The sequence below is a fragment of the Perognathus longimembris genome, chromosome 12 (genome assembly GCF_023159225.1).
Source record: "Perognathus longimembris pacificus isolate PPM17 chromosome 12, ASM2315922v1, whole genome shotgun sequence".
Taxonomy (NCBI): Eukaryota; Metazoa; Chordata; class Mammalia; order Rodentia; family Heteromyidae; genus Perognathus; species Perognathus longimembris.
The window spans coordinates 50,831,613-50,853,342 of NC_063172.1; the positions used below are offsets into that span (position 1 = coordinate 50,831,613).

Sequence of the window (21,730 nt, forward strand, 5' to 3'; positions counted from 1 at the left end):
ATCTTAGCCTCCTGAGTAGCTAGGATTACAGGTATGAGCCGTTGGCACTAGACTCTGATTTCAGTTTCTATGCATAGTAAATGTTTGATAAATGAAATAATATATAAATGAGCTAATATGTAAATGAATTATCTTTAAAACAAATGGAAATGTGTTTACTGGAAAGTAAATGGAGAAGCATCCAGAAACTATAATTGTTTTAGGAAATCAGTTTGTATTAGTGCTAGACTAAAATTAGGTTGCACAGCCTTTTCTAACCTGTTTTCAATTCATTATGTTAAATGAAAGAGACTTTTTTGGCTATCTTATTATTGAAGGTAGGTCTAGATTAATTCATAGCACTCATATCTCAGATACTAAAAGTAAAATAATTGTGGTTCTATATGTTGTTTTCACCTCTTAGAAGAATATTTTTTCCTTCTATTCTCTGTTTCCTCCAGTGTTAATAACAAGCCAGCAGTGAAGCAATGGAAAGCACTCCCTAGTTCTTCTAGGATCAAAGAAACTTTGATCTTATTTCTAGCCAGATTCAGACATGAGGGGCACTTCTAGAGTGTAGTGAAGTGAGCTCAGTGTCTTCCATCTTGAATTCAGGCCAGACTCATACTTGAGATACACTTCTAAAGTATAGAGAAGTGAGCTCATGGGCTTGGAGCTTACCTCCCAAGGAGGAATCGGAATGTCAAGACATAAAGATCCACTTTGGCCATGCACATTGAACACAATTGGAGTAGATTAAGAAAAGCTCCAAACGAAATTATGTTAGGACCTTCCCTTTCCCATCTCCAAGCATGTATGCCCTCTGAGTTTCATTTTCCTTTTTTGGAAGCACTAAAGATTGAATTCAGGACCTTGGTCTTGTTAGGCAAGAGCCACTCCTATCAAAATGTTTTCTTGTTTATTTATATCATATGAAGTTATTGATCTCAGGGCCTCATACTTGCCAGGCACTATGCCATGTGAACTATTCTGTCAATCCCTCTTTGTTTCATTTTATTTTTACAGTGACATGAGGATGGCAATACTTAGCTCACAATGTTGTTGGGAAGTAGGGGGTTAGGTGAATGAAATTGTCAATTGCTACATGCTTAGTACATATGAAGGTTATTATATATATTTATTTGATGGATGTGCTTTATGTGAAAATGTAGTTACATGTAAATATCCTTCATTTCCTTTAGCTTTTAAGTAAATTTGTTACAGCTTAGCAGACACATAGCTGATGAGATTTAAAGAGTGTAATTTATTTACCTGAGACAAAAAGGCAGTCTCTGACATTTCATTCATAAATCATTACAGATTTCCTTAGATAAATATATTGATTTATCTGACAAATGTATATTGACTGCCTACTAGATGTCAGGCATTGAGGAACACAAATCTCATGAGACTCATATTTTAACTTGGGGAAAGAGAAGCAGCACACAGAAACCTAAGAAAACCATCAACTTCCTTTGCTTTTGAAGGTAGTTAAGTGATTGTAGAAAAATAACTGAGCATGGTAAGAGGGATGAAAATGTGGACAGGATTGTAATTTCAAATTTGCAATATCAAATTAGAAATTAAAGAGAGCCTCCTTGAGAAGACTAGATGAGAGCCAAATGAAGATAGAGAAGATTTTGAAGAGAGGTATATGTGGGGTTTGAGTTTTCTAGGTAGATGCTCTGTGGCAAGAGGGTGCATGGGCTTGCCAAGAGGGCTTCACACTTGCTAATCAGAGAGGGGAGAGAAAGGAGAGAGAGAAGAGAGGGGTCCAGAAGCAAGAAAACAATTTTTTTTAAAGAAATGAGAAAACTATAGACAGAAATTGCCAAACAGGTCATATGACAGGACCTTCCTGTGTGCCTTAGTAGTGACTCTAACCTTACTGAGTCAAGAGGGACTATTGTAGGAACTGGAGCGGGCGCATGTGTGTGTGTGTGTGTGTGTGTGTGTGTGTGTGTGTGTGTATGTGTATGTGTGTGTGATATGTGTGTAAGAGACAGAAAGAGAGAGAGAGATCTAATAGGACATATGATTAGAATGTATGCTGATTCTGAGAATAGTTTATCCTTGGGTAGATGATGGAGGCCAGAAGACGAGTTAGCAGCTTCACTTGGACCAAGTTAATGGCAGTGACTGTAGCAATTGTGGGATTCCAGGGTCCTTTTGAAAGAGAAAGCTTCCACTGCTCAAAATTTTTTCTTTTCTATCCAAACCCATTGTTCCAGCATCTTTTCAGCAGGAAAGGTGCCCTCTTTAGTGGATCATTATACTCAGAATACATGGCGTTACTTCTCTAGGGATATTTTGGGAAAGACGAGTGAGTGTGGGGTTTTGACAAAAGCTTTGTATTGATTCTTAAAATTATCTCTTTTAGGAAAATTACCCTTTGTTTCTGGTCGCAAGTGTTTCAGATGTGGTGTTCTCCAGGTCTTGTGACCCTTGAAATTCCCCTACAATTGGAAATGGAAGGCTTTTCTAGGGGTAAGTGCTCTCATAGAATAATGGTTAGTCTTAATTACGGAAGGGCAGGGAAACATTAAAATGGTGAGACAAAAGGGTAAAAGGTGAACCAGTGCAACAGCAATACTTACAAGACAGTTTGTTGTAAACCAACAGTATGACATCGGGTTTGGGGGGTGTGGGGAGGAAAGAAGGTGGGAGAAAAATGAGGGAGGAAGTAAAAACTTTGATAAGAAATGTACTCACTAACTTACATATATAACTGTAACCTCTCTATACATCATCTTGACAATAAAAATAAAATAAAAAGGAAATGATGGTTCCTGCCCAGATTAGCTCCCAGCCTATAATTCTTGTGTGTTAATCTGATGCATGGCCCAGGCTTCCTTTCTGGAAAGAATCTTTGAATGGGGTGACTTATTTCCCAATGTCATCATGAGCCAATGTCACAGACTTAAATGAAGGGCTTATCCAGCACTGGGAAAGCTTGGGGGATGTATAGGGGCAGTAAATGCTGCACAGGCTCTTTCAGTTACTGAAGAATTCCCCAGAAACCGACTTTCTAAGCATAAGCAATCTCAAGCTGTAAATTTGGCTTCTAAACCTGAGTCTGTCCTGAAACACCACAGCAGCTCTCTGCTTTCCTCAATTTGAAGTAATGACTTGTCCAAAAAAGCACTTTGACAGTATCCATGAGAACAGTGCCTCATCCATAAATTGAGGAAGCACGAACACGAAAGGTTTAAAATCCCATTAAGAATCCCCTGAGTCACCCATCTTCCTGCCTTCTTTTAGTCTGCACTGTGCAACTTTAGCTCAGTGGGTTTTCTAAATTGTTCTGTTAAATTTAGCTGTTTCCAGATAGCCATATTCTAGGTGAATCATCAGGAAAATTGAGGAGAAAAACAAATAGCACACTGTTTTATTGTGACACGTAATCAGGTCTTTAAGGAAAAGACAGCTGGGGTACCTCTCCCTTGCAATGGTGGTTTTGGATAATACACATATGTATATATGTGTGTGTATGCTTGTGTATATTTATATAAGCACAGTGTATTCGTCAGCCACACATAGTGACAGCAAAAATATCTGAGATAGACTACTGATAAAGAGAAGTTTATTTTGGTTCATGGTTCTGGAGTATGAGACTGCATTTCTATAATATCTCTCTCTCTCTCTCTCTCTCTCTCTCTCTCTCTCTCTCTCTCTCTCCCCCCCCCACCATGGCTATTCCCCAGGGATGTAAGGATTTCCAGAAATGCTCACCTTGTGAAAGTCCACAGCACCTCTCATTAGCAATACTCTGGGGACTGAGCCCTGAATGTAGAACTTTTGGGGATATTAAATATACTCAAACCATGCCCTACACACCCATCTATACATCTATAAGCACACACACATCATGTATCCATACATATGTGCATATCTATGCACATGTCTGAAGTGAATATGGTACTAACTGATTATGAAAAACAAACTTCTCTTTGTACATATTTAGCTTTTCTGAGTATAGTTTTTCAGTCAAATGCTGTCAGGCAGGGAACATATGTTTAACTGTTCAGATAAGGATATACTATGCAATTTGGTTACCTTGTCTTCTTGATTTGATTTATGACCATTTCTAGTACAAATTAGAAAGAATTGTATATTGTCACTCTACAGAGTGATTAATTGTGGACAAAAAGATTCTTACCACGCTTTACAACAGGAACAAACATTGCCTTATTTGTTCATTATCTGAGATATCAGCTTGCTCCTATTCAGGAGATTAATTCTTTTTAGATTAAGAAATCTATTTTGCAACCTGTTGTTAAAGCAAACATTTCCCCCACATTGTGATTACAAAGGGTCACATTTTCCTGTCCTCACCCCTACACCATTCTGCTTTTGATGCAACTTGAACAACAAACCTGCACTTTTCTCTTCCAAAGAATTCAGAACCAGACTTTAAATGTGAAAAGTTTTGTTCCACTTGAGGTAGAGAGATGTGGTGTGATGAGCAGAATTCACAATGTCCTGGTGTCATTGGCCCAAGCAATGTACAAATTGGTCACTCCACTTTCTCAGGAAGCATATTGTTCTCCAGTTAGATGGGAGATATGACCTTAATGTCTTAGATAAATGATTTTCTATATATCCTGTGTTATGTATCCCTGTATTTCCATTTCTAACATTTATTTGATAGAAGGAACTAAATGAATGATTGAATAAACCAAATGAGTTAAATTCTTTTATTAGCGAATGCAGAATTTCTCACCCACAGTACTATAGATAATTGGAACAAGAAGTTTTTGGTTTAGGTAGAGGAGTGGCAGCCAACAGCAGAAGCTTACATTGTAGAAATGCTGGAAAGCATTACTTCCTGGCCACTACCTGCCAGATGCCACTATTGATAAGCACATGTCTTTAGGCATTGGTGAATGTTCCTGAGTGGCTGAGGAGAAGGATAAGAGTATTGGGTAAAACTGAGGCGAAATGAGTCAGAGAATCAACTTTTTTTTTTATTAACCATAGAAACTGAGAGAAATTAGAGTTCTCTAACACACACACACACATAGAAGATAGAAGAATCCAGAGTGTACCAAAGTATATCATTTTCAAGTTTATTGTGCTTTTTTTTAAACTATCCTAATTAAATTAAACCTAGATCTAGGAGGGGTCACCTAGGAAGGGGTAGTGAAAGGGTACAAAGTTTCAGATGCAAAATAACTAAGTTTGGGGGATCTCTTTCTTTATGCAGCGACCACACAGTACTGCTATAGTTGGGACCTGGAATTTTCCCCAAGGCTCATAGATTAAAGACTTGGCCTCTAGTGTGGCACTATTGGGAGATTGTAAAACCTCTAATGGATGGAACCTAGTGAGAGGTTACTTGGAGGAGTGCTCCTCAAGGGAATTACAGGACCTCACATCCTTTCTCTCTTTTGCTCCCTTGACCTAAAGACAGTGGTTTTGCTTTTCCATATTCTCCTGCCATGATATGTCTCATCAGGCCACAGGCCAAAAACATGCTGCCTTTTAGTGATGGACTGAAATTTTTAGAACTGTGAAACAAATAAACCTTTTCCCTCTATAAAATTGATTGTGTCCGATATTTTTATAGTGACACAACTAACACAGTGTCTATGGCTAAATGTGCTACATTGCATACAAGACATTTTCAAGAAATGTGGGTCTTATTATGGTAAGTTCTTTTCCTCATATACTTTTTATTAGGACCAACTACTTGTCCCAGGACATTTCATCTTGACATTTCCATATATGTATACAATATACCTCGGTCAAACTACTCCCTCCATCATTCCCCTTCATCTCTTCTCCCTCTTTCCCAAACCAATCTCAACAAGCCTCATGCTTTCCTTTCCACACAAGTACATGATGTATTTTGGCTATAGTCACCATCCCTCATTTTCTCTCTTTCCACGGTCCCCCAACCCACAAGTACCCACATCCCAGATAGTAAATGTTTTACATTTTTGTCATTTTTTAGTGTATGATAATTGTTCAAAGAAGTTTCACCTTGTTATTTTACAAATGTGCATACAATACTTAATTGACCTCTCCTTTAATCTCACTTTTCCCATCCCATGACCACCACTCCTTAATGGGTTTCAGTGACTTTCATTTTTCTGCCTTTATTCACAGATGTAATGTATTTTGGTATTATTCACCCTTTAACATTCTCTTTTTCTCTCTCACTGCTGCTCCCTTCTAACTTTCCCACAATAAAAATTACTTTATACATTTGTATCTCTGTTTTTTGGCAGCACTGGAGTTTGAAATTTGGCTATGCACTTGATTGGTGATTTTCTACCACTTCAGCTACACTTCTAGTCCCACTTTTTGTTGGTTACATTGGGGATGGAGTGTAGCAAACTCTTCTACCTATACTGGCCTTGAACAAATATCTCAGCCTCTTCAGCAACTAGTATTATAGGTATGAGCCACAGCACCTAGCTTATATTTATATTTTTGTCAGTATATATATATATATATATATGTATGTGATTCTGTAGGGTAAGTGTTATTAGCACATGCATGGACATACACACAAATACTATAGTAGTAAAAAAATAAAAAAGGCAAAGAGGATACTTTGAAAGTGCCTTGGACATGTCTATGGCCAGGTGGCAGTGACAGTATCATGAATGTATAATTATACACAAATTCATCAAATTGCATTCTTTAAGTATGGACAGCTTTTTGCATGTCAATAATACTCCAATGAAATGGTTCTTAAAGAAAAAATGTCTACACTTTTTGTTTCTATACAGCACTGTACTATAGGTTCTAGTCAGAGTAGAAAAGAAAACTAAACACTAAAAACATAAAAATATCAGCCTACTGAGTAGCTAGGATTGTAAGAATAAGCCACCAGCACCTTGCTCCTCTATTTAGAATTTTAATGTTCTACCTCTGTGTGAAATTTATGCTTCCAGTGCCTTCTACAATCGATTGTTCCATTAAATAATTATTTTAAGTAATCTTTGTGTAATTGAAGAAGAAAAAATGCTTAGGTGATCTGTATTAAGCCAGTGATACACTAAGTCTGTTTAGATCAGTCACCTGATATGAAAATACATGAATAAATTTATTTTTAAAAACTTCTAATATAATTTACAAATGATTAGAATTTAACTCCATAGATGGCAAAGGAGTTCATTAATATGCATACTATGCAGTACTGTTCTTGAGAAATTGTATTTATGTGATGTGAAGTTGTTTTTGTAGGTCAAAATTGTGACAAATGGAAACTATGTGATTTGACCTAACATACTAAAATGATAGGTGTAAGGGCAGAGGAAATTTTGCCTATGAAATATCAGTCAGATAATCGAACATGTCCTCTGAGAAGGGCAGTAAGACTAAGTGGGCAGTTTTTTTGGGAGGGAGGATAGTGAAGGGGGGGATACTAGAGATCAAACCTAGAGTCTTATACATAGTAGGCAAGAGCTCTAATACAGCCCCAAATTTTGAGTGTTTTGAGACAATGTTTGGTGCATAACCCCAAAGGACACAGTCTCCAATGCTATCATCCCAAATATTAAAATTCAAAACCAGACAAGTATGTCACAAAAATGACAATTATAAATAAGTATCCCTCATGAACCTAAGTGCAAATATTCTCAGAAATTATAGCCAAATAAAGTCCAACAATATATGAATAGAATTATATGCCAAAGACAAGTGGGGTTTGGCACAGATTTTTAAAAACCAACTAAGCTAGGTTCTGGTGACTCACACCTATAATCCTACTGAAGAGGCTAAAATCTGAGGATTGCCATTCAAAGCCATTCCGGGCAGGAAAGGCCATGAGACTCTTATCTTCAACTAACCACCAGAAAACCAGAAGTGGTGCTGTGGCTCAAGTGGTAGAGTGCTAGCCTTGAGCTGAAGAGCTTAGATTTGAGTTCAAGAGCTTAGGGACAGTGCCCAAGCCTAGAGTTCAAGCCCAAGGGTGACCAAAACAAAAAAAAAAAAACAAAAAATCAACTAATTAATCATGTCAATAAATGATAAATATCACAGGTTATCAAAAGATGCAGGAAAAGTTGTGTCATGCGTCATGATGCAACGATTATTCATGATAAAAATTCTCAGTAAGTTATAGAGCACAATTTAATCAACTCCACCAAAAAATGTTCACAAAGCTGTAGCTAATAACTAGTACTACTTGCTGACTGAGAAACTAGCAATTTTTCTAATACTCCAACTTTCTTGTACCTCATAAGTATGATTCCTAAACAGCACATTTACTTATCACTTCCTAACCTATCATTTCCAAACCTTGATTCTGACAGGATGAGTCACAAATATTACAAAAAGCAAATCTGATAAAGCCAAATTATATGAAGAGCTCTTTAATCTCAGTAAGAATAAACAACTTGACTAAAAAATAGACAAGAGACTTGAACAGATACTTCACCAAAGAAGATATAAAGATGGAAAGTGCTTATCAAAATTGTCTATATCTAAGATGTAAATGCTAGCAAAATTAAATGCTAGCAAGAAAACAGAGGAACAGGAACTCTCACTTATTACTAGTAGGAGTGCAAAATGATACACCCACCAGAAGACAATAGTTTCTGTGTGAATATACTCTTAACATACAGTTTGTCAGCCACCCTTTTTATTTGCTTGTTTTCGTCTCCTTAAGTAATTATACAAAAGGATTTCAATTCAACATGACAGTTGGTGAGCACAATGCATCTTGATCAGTTTTACCCTTTTCATGCTTCTCCTGAATCTCTCTTTAACCCATACATCTCCTCAACTTACCTGATTACACTTTCATGTACGTATGTTGAGCATTATGACTTAATTCTCCCATCCTTCTCTCCAGTTGTGTATAGCTCCTCTCCCTAAGCTCTCTGTCCTCATGACAACACATTTTCCAGCTTCCTGCTATTCAGTTTGCTAAACTGTAAGTTAGTCATTCAAAGAAATTACACCATTGGAATCATCCCCAGCATACACCATACTTTAGCTAATAGGGGTGTATACTTAGGCATATGACCCTATATATGTTTACATGTATATTTATCATGGAATGTTCTTATGGGCTTTGAGTTACAAATGAAAGCTTGCATTGATAACGTATTCTGGGCTGGCAGTTGTTTACTTTCAGTGACTGAAATACATCATGGCAAGCCCTCCTTGCTTTTATAGTTTCTGTTGAAAAATGTTCTATTATTTTGAAAGATTTTTCCTTGTAAGTGACCTATCATTTTCACATACAGCTATGTCTAATATATTAATTATAATACATTGTGGAGAGATTCTTTCTGATCTGGTCTTAAAGCCACTTGTACTTGGATGGGCTACTCTTTTCCAAGATTTTCAAGTTTTCTGCCGTTATTCTAGTAAATACATCTCCTAGGTTTTTAGCTATATGCTCTTCAACTTCTTCAATAGTCATAAGTAATAAATTTGGTCTTTTAAAAGAGCCCTGACGTTCCTGCAAATTTTTTCATAATTCTTGGGTTTTATTGTATGTCTATGTTCTATTATGTTCACTCTCTTCAAATGCAGAAACACTGGTTTCCTTCCATATTATTCATTTTACTAGCTTTCTATATGATCTTTTACCATATCATTTATTTTACTAGTGAATCTTTCTATTATCTCTCAGCTTTCAATTTAATCTTTTTCCAGGTTTTCAATTTCTGAATTCAGGTCATTTTTCAAGTCTTGAATTGACTTCCTTAGATCTCTTTTACTGGTGACATTTTATTTTCATTGGAATTCTTTGCATTCATATGGAATTCATGTGGCTTTTAAACTGTGTACCTCTTGAATCCTTTTATTTCTCTCAAAGTATTATTATTTTTATGATGTTCCTTGTAGAGCTAATCTTTCATTTCATTAAACATATTTGATCCCAGTGTGTGAAGTTTCCTTTACCTTACTTTTATTTTTTTCTGCTTCTTTGTTGTTTTCTAGAGGTGTTTATTTTTATGTTTATTGTTATACTTCTTGCATTTCTGTATTGAGCTTTACTCCTTTGAAGTCCTTTTTGGTGTTGGCCTTTAGATTCCCGAAGAGAACTTCCTAATGCTATTCTGTGTATTCTCAATGGACTAAATGTTTGGTGGTTAGATGAGCTGTTTGGTGTGAGAATCTATCTCAACTCTAATAATTTCTACAAGTAAAGATTGAGTTATATACATCTAGTATATGTATAGCAATGTAGAGGTTAGAACTAAGTTATTTGGAAATGGGATAGTGAGAGTAGAGATATAGAGTAGAGCCTGTGAGACAGGAAATGGGCTATGTGCAGTGCAGGTATAGAGTTCACTTGTGAGGAAAGTAGTGATAGAAGGGGTTAGGTATAAACAAAAAAGATGAGAATCCTAGGGTAAGAGAAAGTTAAGGTGGAGTAGGTTACCAGAAAGAGCAATGGAGGAAAGCAAATAAAGGCAAAATAGAAAAAAGAGTAGAAAAGAGGGGGGGAAATCAATAAACTCAAACAAAATAAAAATAATAGTAGCTATCAACCCAAGAATAAAATGAAAATAAGTCAAAATGGACTAACCCATAGACTGACACCCACACACATAAACACCTAATACTAACAGTCTTGAAACAGTCAGAATTGTGTTTTGGTTGAGGTAATAATTTGTTGCTCACTAAGTTCTCTCCTCAAGGAGATCTGTACTTCCAGTGTCAAATTCGCTCAGTGATCTCCCTTTTGAAAGCTTGCAATTCCTCTAGTGGGAGAGGGAGCTCTGTGTCTCTAGAGATTGCCCTCTGGGTATGCTGGATGCCCTGGCACAGACCCAGGATAAAGTGCAGTACAGAAAGTCTCTAAGGCTGCTGCTTGTGTCTGGGGAAACTTGTGCTTCTGTTTTGTTTCCAATCACCTCTTCACTGTTAAAGCCTGCCCAAATATCTGGTGACCCTTCCTCTCAGGGCAGAAATTGCCTGATAGACTTACCCACTGGGCAGTGTGGGCAGGAGCACTGGGAGTGAGATTCAACTTGCTTGGGCAGTGATCACCACATGGACTGACTTGTGCAGTATGCACTGGTTTGGGGGAGGTGGGTTATAATCACCCCTGGCAAGGATAAGCAATGAGACCTGCTGAGTCAGTGAAGTCCTGAGACCTGGCATGGGCATGTTAAAGGAATATTCAGCTGCCTTTCTATTTGCTTCTGTGGAGCTAGGGAGCGAGTTTGGATTTCTCTGGTGTGTTGGCACTATTCAGTGATTCAAAGCAGTTTGGATGGCCAGTGGAGGGAGAGAGAAAGAGGAAGGGAGGGAGGGAGGGAATAAAGAAGAAAGGAAGGAAGGAAGGAAGGAAAGAAGGAAGGAAGGAAGAAAGGAAGGAAGGAAGGAAGGAAGGAAGGAAGGAAGGAAGGAAGGAAGGAAGGAAGGAAGGAAGGAAGGGCTGGGAGTATGGCTTAGTGGTAGAGTGCTCCCCTAGCATGCATGAAACCCTAAGTTCATTCGATTCCTTAGCACCACATACACAGAAAAAGCCAGTACGAGTGCTGTGGATCAAGTGGTAGAGTGGTAGCTTTGAGCAAAAAAAGAAGCCAGGGACAGTGCTCAGGCCGTGAATCCAAGCCCTAGGACTGGCAAAAAGAAAAAGAAAAAGAAAGAAAGAAAGAAAGAAAGAAAGAAAGAAAGAAAGAAAGAAAGAAAGAAAGAAAGAAAGAAAGAAGGAAGGAAGGAAGGAAGGAAGGAAGGAAGGAAGGAAGGAAAGAAAGAAAGAAAGAAAGAAAGAAAGAAAGAAAGAGCGAGCAAGGGAGGAAGGAAGGAAGAAGGCAAGTAAGAGTGAAAGGGGAGCAAGAGAGTGAAGGAAAGGGAGAGAGAGAGAAAGGAAGGAACAAAGGAAAGGAAAGAAGGTAAGGAAGGAAGGAAGAAAAGAAGATAGAGGAGCCAAGGATCAGTTACTCAGCTGATGAAGCAGAAACCTAACATTGGCAGCACCATTTTGTAGTTTTGAAGTTCAACTTTTCTTTCTCTTATTCTCAGATACACTCTCTCTCTCCCACCTTCCATCCCTCCTGCTATGTCTCCTCTCCACACACAATATACCATGGACATTTCTTAAATCTATTTCTTGTGCTTACAATGTTCTATGTTTGTGGTATTAAATTCAGCACCCTATGGATGCTAGGTAGTATTTCATCCTCTTGACACACAATCCAGACTGTTTTGTTTAGCTCTTTTTTCAAATATAGCTCAAATCTTCCAGGTGAAAAACCCATGTAGTTGAAATTCTACATAGGTAACACCATGGCTGACGCATCTGTTGAGATAGGGTATTGCTTTGTGTCAAGGCTGGCTTTTATCATCATCCTCTGAATACCTTCATCTTACCAAGACAGTATAGACATCTGCACTGTGCATGGCTACTTAGCTTTTTTGCAAAAGACATGAAATTAAAAGGGACAATCGCTAAACTTCTTCACATTGTGAATTAAAATATTGAAATCAAGAATGCAATTTAGCTTTAAAAGTTTGGTATAAGTTTGGCCATAAACAGTTATCTGAGAATGTACTATGCTGTTTACAACAGTGCATCTGCTCTGAAGTGCCTAGATTTCAGACTAGAATAGGTTCATCAGATGTTTCCATGCCAAAGAAACTGCATAACTCAACTTCTATTTCCAGATCAAATTTGGGGGGCAAGAAAAGACCCTAAGGATTGTTACTATATTAAAGTGTTTGTTGTAGTATTGAAGTACTGACTGTGTTGAGGTACACTGTTCAGTTTCCAGTTGTCTTTGACAAATACAAGGGCCCTATGGACTCTGCAGTGCATTCTGAATCCATGGCCTGGTTCACACAGTCTTTCCCCCCCACCCCACTCCACTAACACCCCACGCCTGTACGCAGTCAGATCTGTGGTGCCCAGGAGATAGTGCTATTGAACATATGTATCTATCAAACTTAGACTCCGGTAAGCTTCCAACAACTCCTCTGGATTTTAGATGTTACTCTTCAACTCTGTTGGACAGAAAGCTCACCAGACTAATATTAGCTATATAAAGAAATATCTGTAGCTTACATAAAAATATAAAACTGACCAATAATACTGAGTTGTGTAGACTATTTCATGTCTGAAAGGGAGAAATCTTCCAGGGAGATTCACACCACAGGTGCCTTCATTGGGCTTCATTTCACCGTGGGTGGTCTGCTGTGGCTTCCTTTAGAGAAGGGTTTTTTTTTCTTTTTGTATTTTTTCCATTTTACAGGATGATTTACACGTGTGTTAGGGGTTTTCATGTGAAAATCATTTTACACAGATAAATGAATTTGATGAAGGGATCCTCTGCACTACACGGTCTCCCTTTTCCTCTTACACCCCTCTTTATAAAACAAGAGTTTGAGATTCTATTATGCAACTTAACACTCTAAATGACAGAATGAGAAAAAAATAAATAAATCTACCTTGTGAAAATTTCAGTTTTATTAAAAACATTTATTTTTTGTTATATTATTATTTTTGCACCTCAACAGCCAAACACTGGCACTTAATATTACAAGTAGTAAACTATCCTACTGCTGGCTGGTTAAAATCCAGTGCACTTTGTGTTTATTTTTATTTATTTATTTTTTTGGCCAGTCCTGGGCCTTGGACTCAGGGCCTAAGCACTGTCCCTGGCTTCTTCCCGCTCAAGGCTAGCACTCTGCCACTTGAGCCACAGCGCCGCTTCTGGCCGTTTTCTGTATATGTGGTACTGGGGAATCGAACCTAGGGCCTCGGGTATACCGAGGCAGGCACTCTTGCCACTAGGCTATATCCCCAGCCCAATCCAGTGCACTTTGAAAAATGCTGAATCATGACTACTGCCATGCAATTTAGTGAAACTCTATAAGAACTCCACCTATTCTATAGTAAAACAAATACTCTGATACAACTAATTCATTCATTCAAGAAGCCGGAGTCCATTTGTAAGCATTTGCTCCTCTAAAAACCCTTCCCTGTGTCCCTCCTATGCCAAGTCATTTCTGTTATTTCATGTCACATCCACATCTTCCTTGCAGGTCCTTCCCTCGGCTTCCCTGTGTGACTGCAGCTTGCTCTTTGAGCAGGAGTGGATCAAGTCAGTCTCAGGTCTTGCCAAGATGGCACAGAGAGTGTATGTGTTACACTAGGGGTCAGATTCCGCTGGAACTGAAAAAAGGGAAAGTGGGAAGGAATGGTAGGCACAGGGTGGCAGGGATAGAATGAAGGGCCAGGGGTGAAGAGAGATGGGTAGACAGACTCTGGGGAATGGCAGAGCCTTGGACTCATTTCTGTACCCTTGAGCAGTGGTGCATTTAGATGACCAAGATGTCTAGCTGGTCATCCAAGGCAGGGTGGTAGAAAAAAGGGATGCACTGGCTGCTCAAGCGAGCCGCTTCCTCCTCCTGCTGCTGCATTTGCTTGAAGTCAGGCAGCTCTGGCTCTATCCGCTGCACGGTGGGGTTCTCCAGGGGCAAAGCCAGCCATGCCCCTTGTCCTGTGGGCTCCTCATCACTGTTCAGGTCTATGTCTTCAAATTCATCCTCACAGGCTGACTCCGATTTGGGGAGGCCTGAGGTGGGCTTTGCAGGGGGACTCTGAGAGGCTGCCTGGAACTGCAGCTGGAAAAGTAGATCCTGCAGCTCCAGCGCCATCCTTTGATAAGGTCTTGCTTTTGCAGGGCCTGATATGAACCGTAGTCTTTTGGATATTGTCATTCTGCCTAGTTAGTATTACAGTTAGCACTCTGCAAGGTTATTAGCCTTTTTGTAAAAGACATCAAATTAAAAGAGCAAAGCTTTAAAGTTCTTCAGATAGTAAATTAACAACTTGAAGAAAATGACACACTGAACTTTGACAAGCTTGATGTAAGTTTGACCATAAGCATTTAACTGGGAATGTACTATGTACTATGTACTATGTACTATGTACTATGTACTATGTACTATGTACTATGTAACATCAATGCTTCGGCTCTGAAGTGCCTAAATTTTAGACTAGAAGACTCTTCTAATAGTTGCATGCCAAAGAACTGCATAATTCAACTATTCTTTGCAAATCAAGTCTGGGGGTCAAGACAAGACTTGTAGGTATTGTGACTACATCAAAGTGTTTACTGTAGTATTAAATCCTAATTCTAAAGTCCTGATCACATTGAGGTGACATTGTCATTTTCCATTTCTCCTTGCTGAGTATGAGAAAATCTCAGTATTTCTGCTCCTTGACCCTGTGCATTCTGTAGTGCATTCTGAACGCACAGACTGGTTCGCACAGTCTTTCCAACTCTACCCTAATCCATTAACACTTACTCCCACACTCAGAACTGTGGTGCCCAGGAAATAGCGCTGTTGAACAAATGTATCTTTCAAGCTTAGACACAGGTAGGTATCCAGGACCACATTTGGACCTTAGATTTCACTCATACTTGTAGTAAACACAAAGATATAAAATTGTCAAATAGTTTTCACATTGTGGGGACAATTCATATCCTGAAAGAAGAAATTGTTGTTAGAGATTCCTGCCACACCTGCCTTCATTAGACTTTGCTCAACATGTGCTGGGGTGCAGTGGCCCCCGTTGGGGGTGACTTCGTTTCTTGCCTATTTGGTTTGGTTTTTGGAATTTCTCAAGAGGATGAAGGGTTTTCATGTGAAAACCCATAGACAGGTGGAGTCATTTCACACAGGGGTCCTCTCCATTATAGGGTCTCCGTTTTCTTCTCACTCCCCTCTTTTTCAAATAATGCTAGGAAGTTTTATTACATAGTGGGACATTGAAAGATTGGCTGAAAAAGAAAAAGAGTGATTCAAATTTGCCGAATTTTCAAGTTTATTAAAAACATTTTATTTATTGTTGCACTTCCTGCTTTTTAAACTCAGGAGCCAAACTGTGGCCTGTTATGTTATAAGTAGTAAGAAATCCTACTGCCGCTAAAAACCCAGTACCTTTGGAAATGCTGACTCATGAGTATATTGTCGTGCCAAGTCATTTCTTTTGTGTTCTATTATTTCATGTCACTTCCACACCTTTCCTGTAGGTCCTTCCCTCTGCTTCCACAGTTTTCACTGGGCCTCAAAGAATGCTGCCTGGTGCCCTGCCCTGAGATGCCTCGAAAAAGACAGATTCTCAAGGGGATGGCCTCCCTTCAACTGATCCTGGTGCAAAAAGATCAGAGCTGATCTGGACAAGTTCCGGCATTAAATGTCATCCCCATCAGTATTTGAGGCACAAAAATATATGTGCCCTACTGAACTCAGAATTGCTCTGCTACTGTAAACTCTCAGCAGGCCAGTGAGCCAGTCTGTGCAAAGGTTATGAAAAAATGTGGACCACTGGTACTGAGCCAGAGTGTGTGGATAGGGGAAAGATCCCCAGCGCCTCCTAAGAGGCAATGTGAACACTGCTCAACAACTTCTTCCTTGAGCAGGAGTGGATCAAGTCAGTCTCAGGTCTTGCCAAGATGTCACAGTGAGTGTATGTGTTACACTAGGGGTCAGATTCCGCTGGAACTGAAAAAAGGGAAAGTGGGAAGGAATGGTAGGCACAGGGTGGCAGGGATAGAATGAAGGGCCAGGGTGAATAGAGATGGGGAGACAGACTCTGGGGAATGGTAGAGCCTTGGACTCATTTCTGTACCCTTAAGCAGTGGTGTATTTAGATGACCAAGATGTCTAGCTGGTCATCCATAGCAGGGTGGTAGAAAAAAGGGATGCAGTGACTGCTCAAGCGAGCTGCTTCCTCCTCCTCCTGCTGCATTTGCTTGAAGTCAGGCAGCTCTGGCTCTATCCGCTGCACGGTGGGGTTCTCCAGGGGCAAAGCCAGCCATGCCCCTTGTCCTGTGGGCTCCTCATCACTGTTCAGGTCTATGTCTTCAAATTCATCCTCACAGGCTGACTCCGATTTGGGGGGACCTGAGGTGGGCTTTGCAGGTGGGCTCTGAGAGGCTGCCTGGAACTGCAGCTGGAAAAGTAGATCCTGCAGCTCCAGCGCCATCCTTTGCGTGTCCTGGTCCAGCTGGGCAATGCATTCGTTCTTCTCCCTCTGTCGCTTCTCCAGCAGCACCAAGTGATTTCCATAGAAAGCAGTGTCGTCCCTGATGCTGTCCACCTCTCCCCTGAGCTGCATGCAGAGTAGTTCAAGGTCCTCTACTCGCTCCTTCAAAAATGTTTTAACCTGAAGGTCTTCCTTGAAGAGCCTCGTCAGGTTTTCAATGTGCCTAGTGATGCCTTGCATCTCCTGAGAAATGCAATCTCTGCCACTCTGTGTGGCCAGGGCCTCCTGCTCGGGCCTCCTGTTGTTCTCGGCTGCCAGTTGAGCCAGGTACTGGCAGCGCAATTTCTGCTGTCTCAGTTCCTGGCCCAGCCGGGCCTTCTCTGCATCAACCGAGGTTTGAGCCTCATAGAGAAAGGCAATCAAGTCTTCTGGGCTCTGAACATTCTCTGGGATGGGGAGGTGGAGTCTAGCTGCCTCCTCATCCTTTTTCTCTTCCATTTCACTTCCTCCAGGGACAGCCAGGAGGCTCATCTGAGCCTGCAGCTGCTGGTTCTGCTGCCTGGTGGCTAGGAGCTGCTCCTGGGTCTGCTGCAAATTCTCCTGGACTGTCTGCAGTTCCCTGCTGCCCTGCAGCACCTTCTGCTGCAGCTGCTCCAGCTGCTTTGCCAGTTGTTTCTTTGTGTTCTCCTCTGCCTGCAAGGTGCTGGCCAGCTCCATGTTGTCACCACTGAGCCTCACAAAGCCACTTTGCAGTTCAGCCAGCTGGTTCTGGAGGTGCTGGTTCTCTTCCAGAGCACCTCTGATTGTGCTTTGTTTCTGGCTCAAGGTGTCTAATGTTTGATGGAGGCGATCTTCTGCCTGCACAGCACACATATTGGAGGCCTGCTCTAGGGCCTGCAGCTGCTCCTCTTGCAGGAGGTTTTGTTGACTTAAGGTGTTATTGACTTGCAGCTGTATTTGCAGCTGTGTAGCCATATTCTCCAGCTCCTCCTTCAGTGCCCCTACTTGGCTCTCTAGTTGTTCTTTGTCTTTAGTGGCCTGTGCTAAGGCCTGAGGACTGACTGTGTGTTCACACAGCCCTGAGCACTGTAGTTGGATTATGTTGGATGTCGCTAGCTTCTTTTGGAGCTCTTCCATTCCGTGTTCCATGGTTGCTTTCTCAAGCAGTGCCATTTGAAGACGGTCTTCCAGGGTGGAGTTGTATTCCTGGAGTTCTTCCATGCTTTTGTTGGTCTTCTCCAGCTCCACCGTTAGGCTGTCTTTCTCTCTTGTCAGCTCCCTAGTATGCTCCTTTTCCTCCTTCTGCTGGCTGGAGATGGCAGAAAGGACAGCCTCCAGCTCTGCCACTCGCCGTTGGGAAGACTGCAGGTGGCTGGAAAGACCCCGCATCTCCTCTGCGTTATGAGTGGCGGCCTGCTGCATGGTGGTCAGCTGTGTGTATAGATCGTTCTTTTGTGATACTAGAATTTCGATGGTTTGCTTGTGGAGCTGCAGATCTTTCCTCAGCTCATCGTTTTCTTTCAATATGTTTTGATGGTACGCCTTCACTTGGTGTAATTCATTCACATCATCTCTGCTGTGTTTTTCCAATATCTTCACCTTCTTGGCGAGTTTGATGTTTGTTTGACAGCAGGCGTCTAGGGCTTCTGCCAGCCCTTCATATAGCTCCTCGAGATCCTGCATTTGTTCAGAACAGGGGAGAGTCTCCCTGTCTGGGGTCAGTGTGGTGTCAGACACAAAGCTAGTGAGCTTTTCAGAAAGGTGTTTCAGGCTCTCGAGTTCGGCCATGGTGTTCAGGCCGATGTCAGCATCCTGGTCTTTCATTGTTGCTCTGTCCATTACAACAGCAGGGGCTTGAGGGGTGGCAAGGGGCACTGAGAGGGAGCAGAGAGTCCGTGGGTGCAGGAGGAGCCTTGTGGGCTTTGGGGGCCTCTTCAGGTGACTTACCCACAGTGGTGGTGTCAGATTCACTGTGGCTTTTAGGTTGTTTCTTCTTTTCTCCTGCTGGACCCGCGAGGCTGCTTGTTTTGTGCTATTGCCTGAGATTTTTCTTGGCAGCAGCCAATTGCTGTTCTCTCTGGTTTTCGACAGGGTAGGGGTGGGACCGGGAAGGTGTGGGGCACTTTACAAGGATTCTAGCAAGTTCTGTCTCAGATCAATCACCACGCACTACCTCCTCCAACAACTCCTCACTGTGGTTTGAGCCAGAGAGAGAATTCCATGGCAATACTAGGCAGCATGGAATGTGGGCGTGGCCAATATCTCTCACCCCATTGGTCAGTGAGAACAAGGCTAGGCAGGGGCGTGGCCTGCTTTCTGGATCCTTGAACTAGTGGAATCCCACTGAGGGCTATGGGCAAGTCTTATCCAAACTTACTTCCTTACGTGCTTGGGGGGCATGGGTCTGGGCAGTAATTAATGCAGCTTTACATTCAGTGTGAGATTCGCCATCACAGAAATGTATTTAGCTTGGCGGAAATGAGAGTCTGCTCTGTAGCCTGTGCTGTTCTCCTTCCTGTGACACTGACCTCTCCCTTTGTCCTAGAAGCCTTTCTACCTGGGCTGAGCGTGCAGGTGAAGAAGGAACTGGAGGGTATAGTCTGCCAGTTTACATTCATTTTTTTTCTTTTTTTATTAATTATATTTTGTCGACAAGGTGTTGTGCAAAAGGGGTACAGTTACATGGTAAGTCACGGTGTACATTTCTTGTGATATCTTTCACCATCATTTTTCTTTCCCTTCCCTAGATCAGGTAGGCATATATCCAATACCTAGTGTACCAAAATCATACAGTGACCACATGGTGTAATCCAAAGGAAATGCACCTAGAACTTTAAATGTAACTTTAAATGTAATATCAACAATGGGGTCCTTCTCTTGGAGCTGTTTTTGCTTATCCTTGTCTTATATGATCATATGTACATAGCTGTTGACCTATTGTGATCAATTAATAGGTCTATTCTAGGCCTTTTTATGTTTAGTAGTTGTTCGGTTTTAGATACATAAGGTAAGTTCGCTGACCCAAACTTGTGGAAATACCATTTGACAAGAAGTTTTTTGTTTCACAGACCTGGTCTCTACTGTCCCCCCCTCCCCAACAGTCATATATCAAGGAGACCACGCCCCTTTGTTTTCTGTGTTCTAGGCTTGTCTCGCTCAACATTATTTGTTCAAGTTCTGACCATTTCCCTGCGAATACCAATATTTTATCATTTCTAATTACTATGTAGTATTCCCTTGTGTATAGGTACCACATTTATTGGATCCATTCATGTGTAGAGGGGTATCTGGGTTGTTTCCATATTTTGGCTATTGTGAATTTTGTAGAGATAAACATGGATGTTCAGATGTCTTTTTGATATCCTGAGACCTGCTGTTCAGGATAGAGTGGTATGGCTGGGTCATAGGGTATGTCTATGCTGAATTTTTTGAGGAACCTCCATACTGTTCTCCAAAGTGGTTGAACTATTTAGCACTCCCACCAACAGTGGAGAAGTGTTCCTGTGTCCCCACATCCCCTCCAGCATTTGTTGTTGCCTGAGTTTGGAGTATAGGCCATTCTAACTGGAATGAGATGGTATCTCAGGGTTGTTTTTGTTTGCATTTCCTTTATTTCCAGGGATGTTGAACATTTCCTCATATGTTTCTTTGCCACTTTTATCTCTTCTCCTGTGAAGTCTCTCTTTAGTGCCTTTGCCCATTTAGTAATTGGTTTACTGGGTTTGGAGGGGGTTATTTTATTGAGTTCTCTGTAGATGATGGATATTAGGCCTTTGTCTGTTGCTGTGCTGGTAAAGATCCCTTTCCCGTATGGTTGGCTGTCTTTCTAGTTTGGTGGCTATGTCTTTAGCTGCGCAGAAACTTTTTATTTTGTAGTAGTCCCATTTGTTGAGACTCTCCCGTAACTGTTGTGCCCCTTGCACTATATTCATGAAGTTCCTTCCTGTGCCTATATGTTCTAGCGTCTTTCCTACTCTGTCCTTCAGTAGTTTCAAGGATTCAGGTCTGATGTTGAGTTGATCTTGATGCATGGTGATAGGGTAGGGTCTACTTTGAGTTTTCTACATATGGCTACCCAGTTTTCCCAGCACCAGTAGTAGAATTTCTAGGCTATGTTTTTTTTTTCCATTGTATGTCTTTAGTTCCTTTGTCAAATATCAGCTGACTGTAAGAATGCGGCTTCATTTCTGGGTCTTCTATTCTATTCCATTGTTCTTCAGGTCTGTTTTTATACCAATACCAGGCTGTTTTTGTTATGATGGCTCTATACTAGAGCTTGACCTCTGGTATTGTGATTTCTCCTGCGCTTCTTCTTTTGCCTAGAATTCCTTTGGCTATTCTAGGTCTTTGGCTGTTCCATATGAATTTATGGGTTGTTTTCTCTATTTCAGTGAAGAATGTAGCTGGAATCTTGATGGGGATTGCATTGAATTTGTATAACACTTTGGCCAATATGGCCATTTTCACTATATTGGTTCTGCTTACCCATGAGCACGGGAGGTCTTTCCATCTCCTTGTATCCTCTTTGATTTCCCTTTTTAGATTTTCATATTTCTCATTAAATAGGTGATTTATGCTTTTTTAGCTATTGTAAGTGGTATCATTTCCATAATTTCCTTTCTGCTTGTACATTGCTGGAGTACAGAAAAGCTGCTTATTTTTGTGGGTTGATTTTTGTATCCTGTTACTTTGCCAAAATGGTTTATTTGGTCTAGGAGTTTGGGAAGTGATTTTTTGGGGGCCCTTCAGATATAAGATCATGTCATCTGCGAATAGGGTTAGTTTGATTTCTTCTTTACCAATGTGGATCCCTTTGATGCCCTCTTATTGCCT

At 40.7% G+C, this 21,730-nt stretch overlaps 1 protein-coding gene across 1 annotated transcript; it reads right to left on the reverse strand.

Annotated features, from left to right (window-relative positions):
- Nucleotides 1–16,558: 16,558 nt before the first annotated feature.
- LOC125360619 (golgin subfamily A member 2-like) lies at nucleotides 16,559–18,721 on the reverse strand. The gene has a single exon (XM_048358659.1). The coding sequence runs from the start codon at nucleotides 18,719–18,721 to the stop codon at nucleotides 16,559–16,561; it is 2,163 nt and encodes a 720-aa protein (XP_048214616.1).
- Between the last annotated feature and the right edge of the window lie 3,009 nt (nucleotides 18,722–21,730).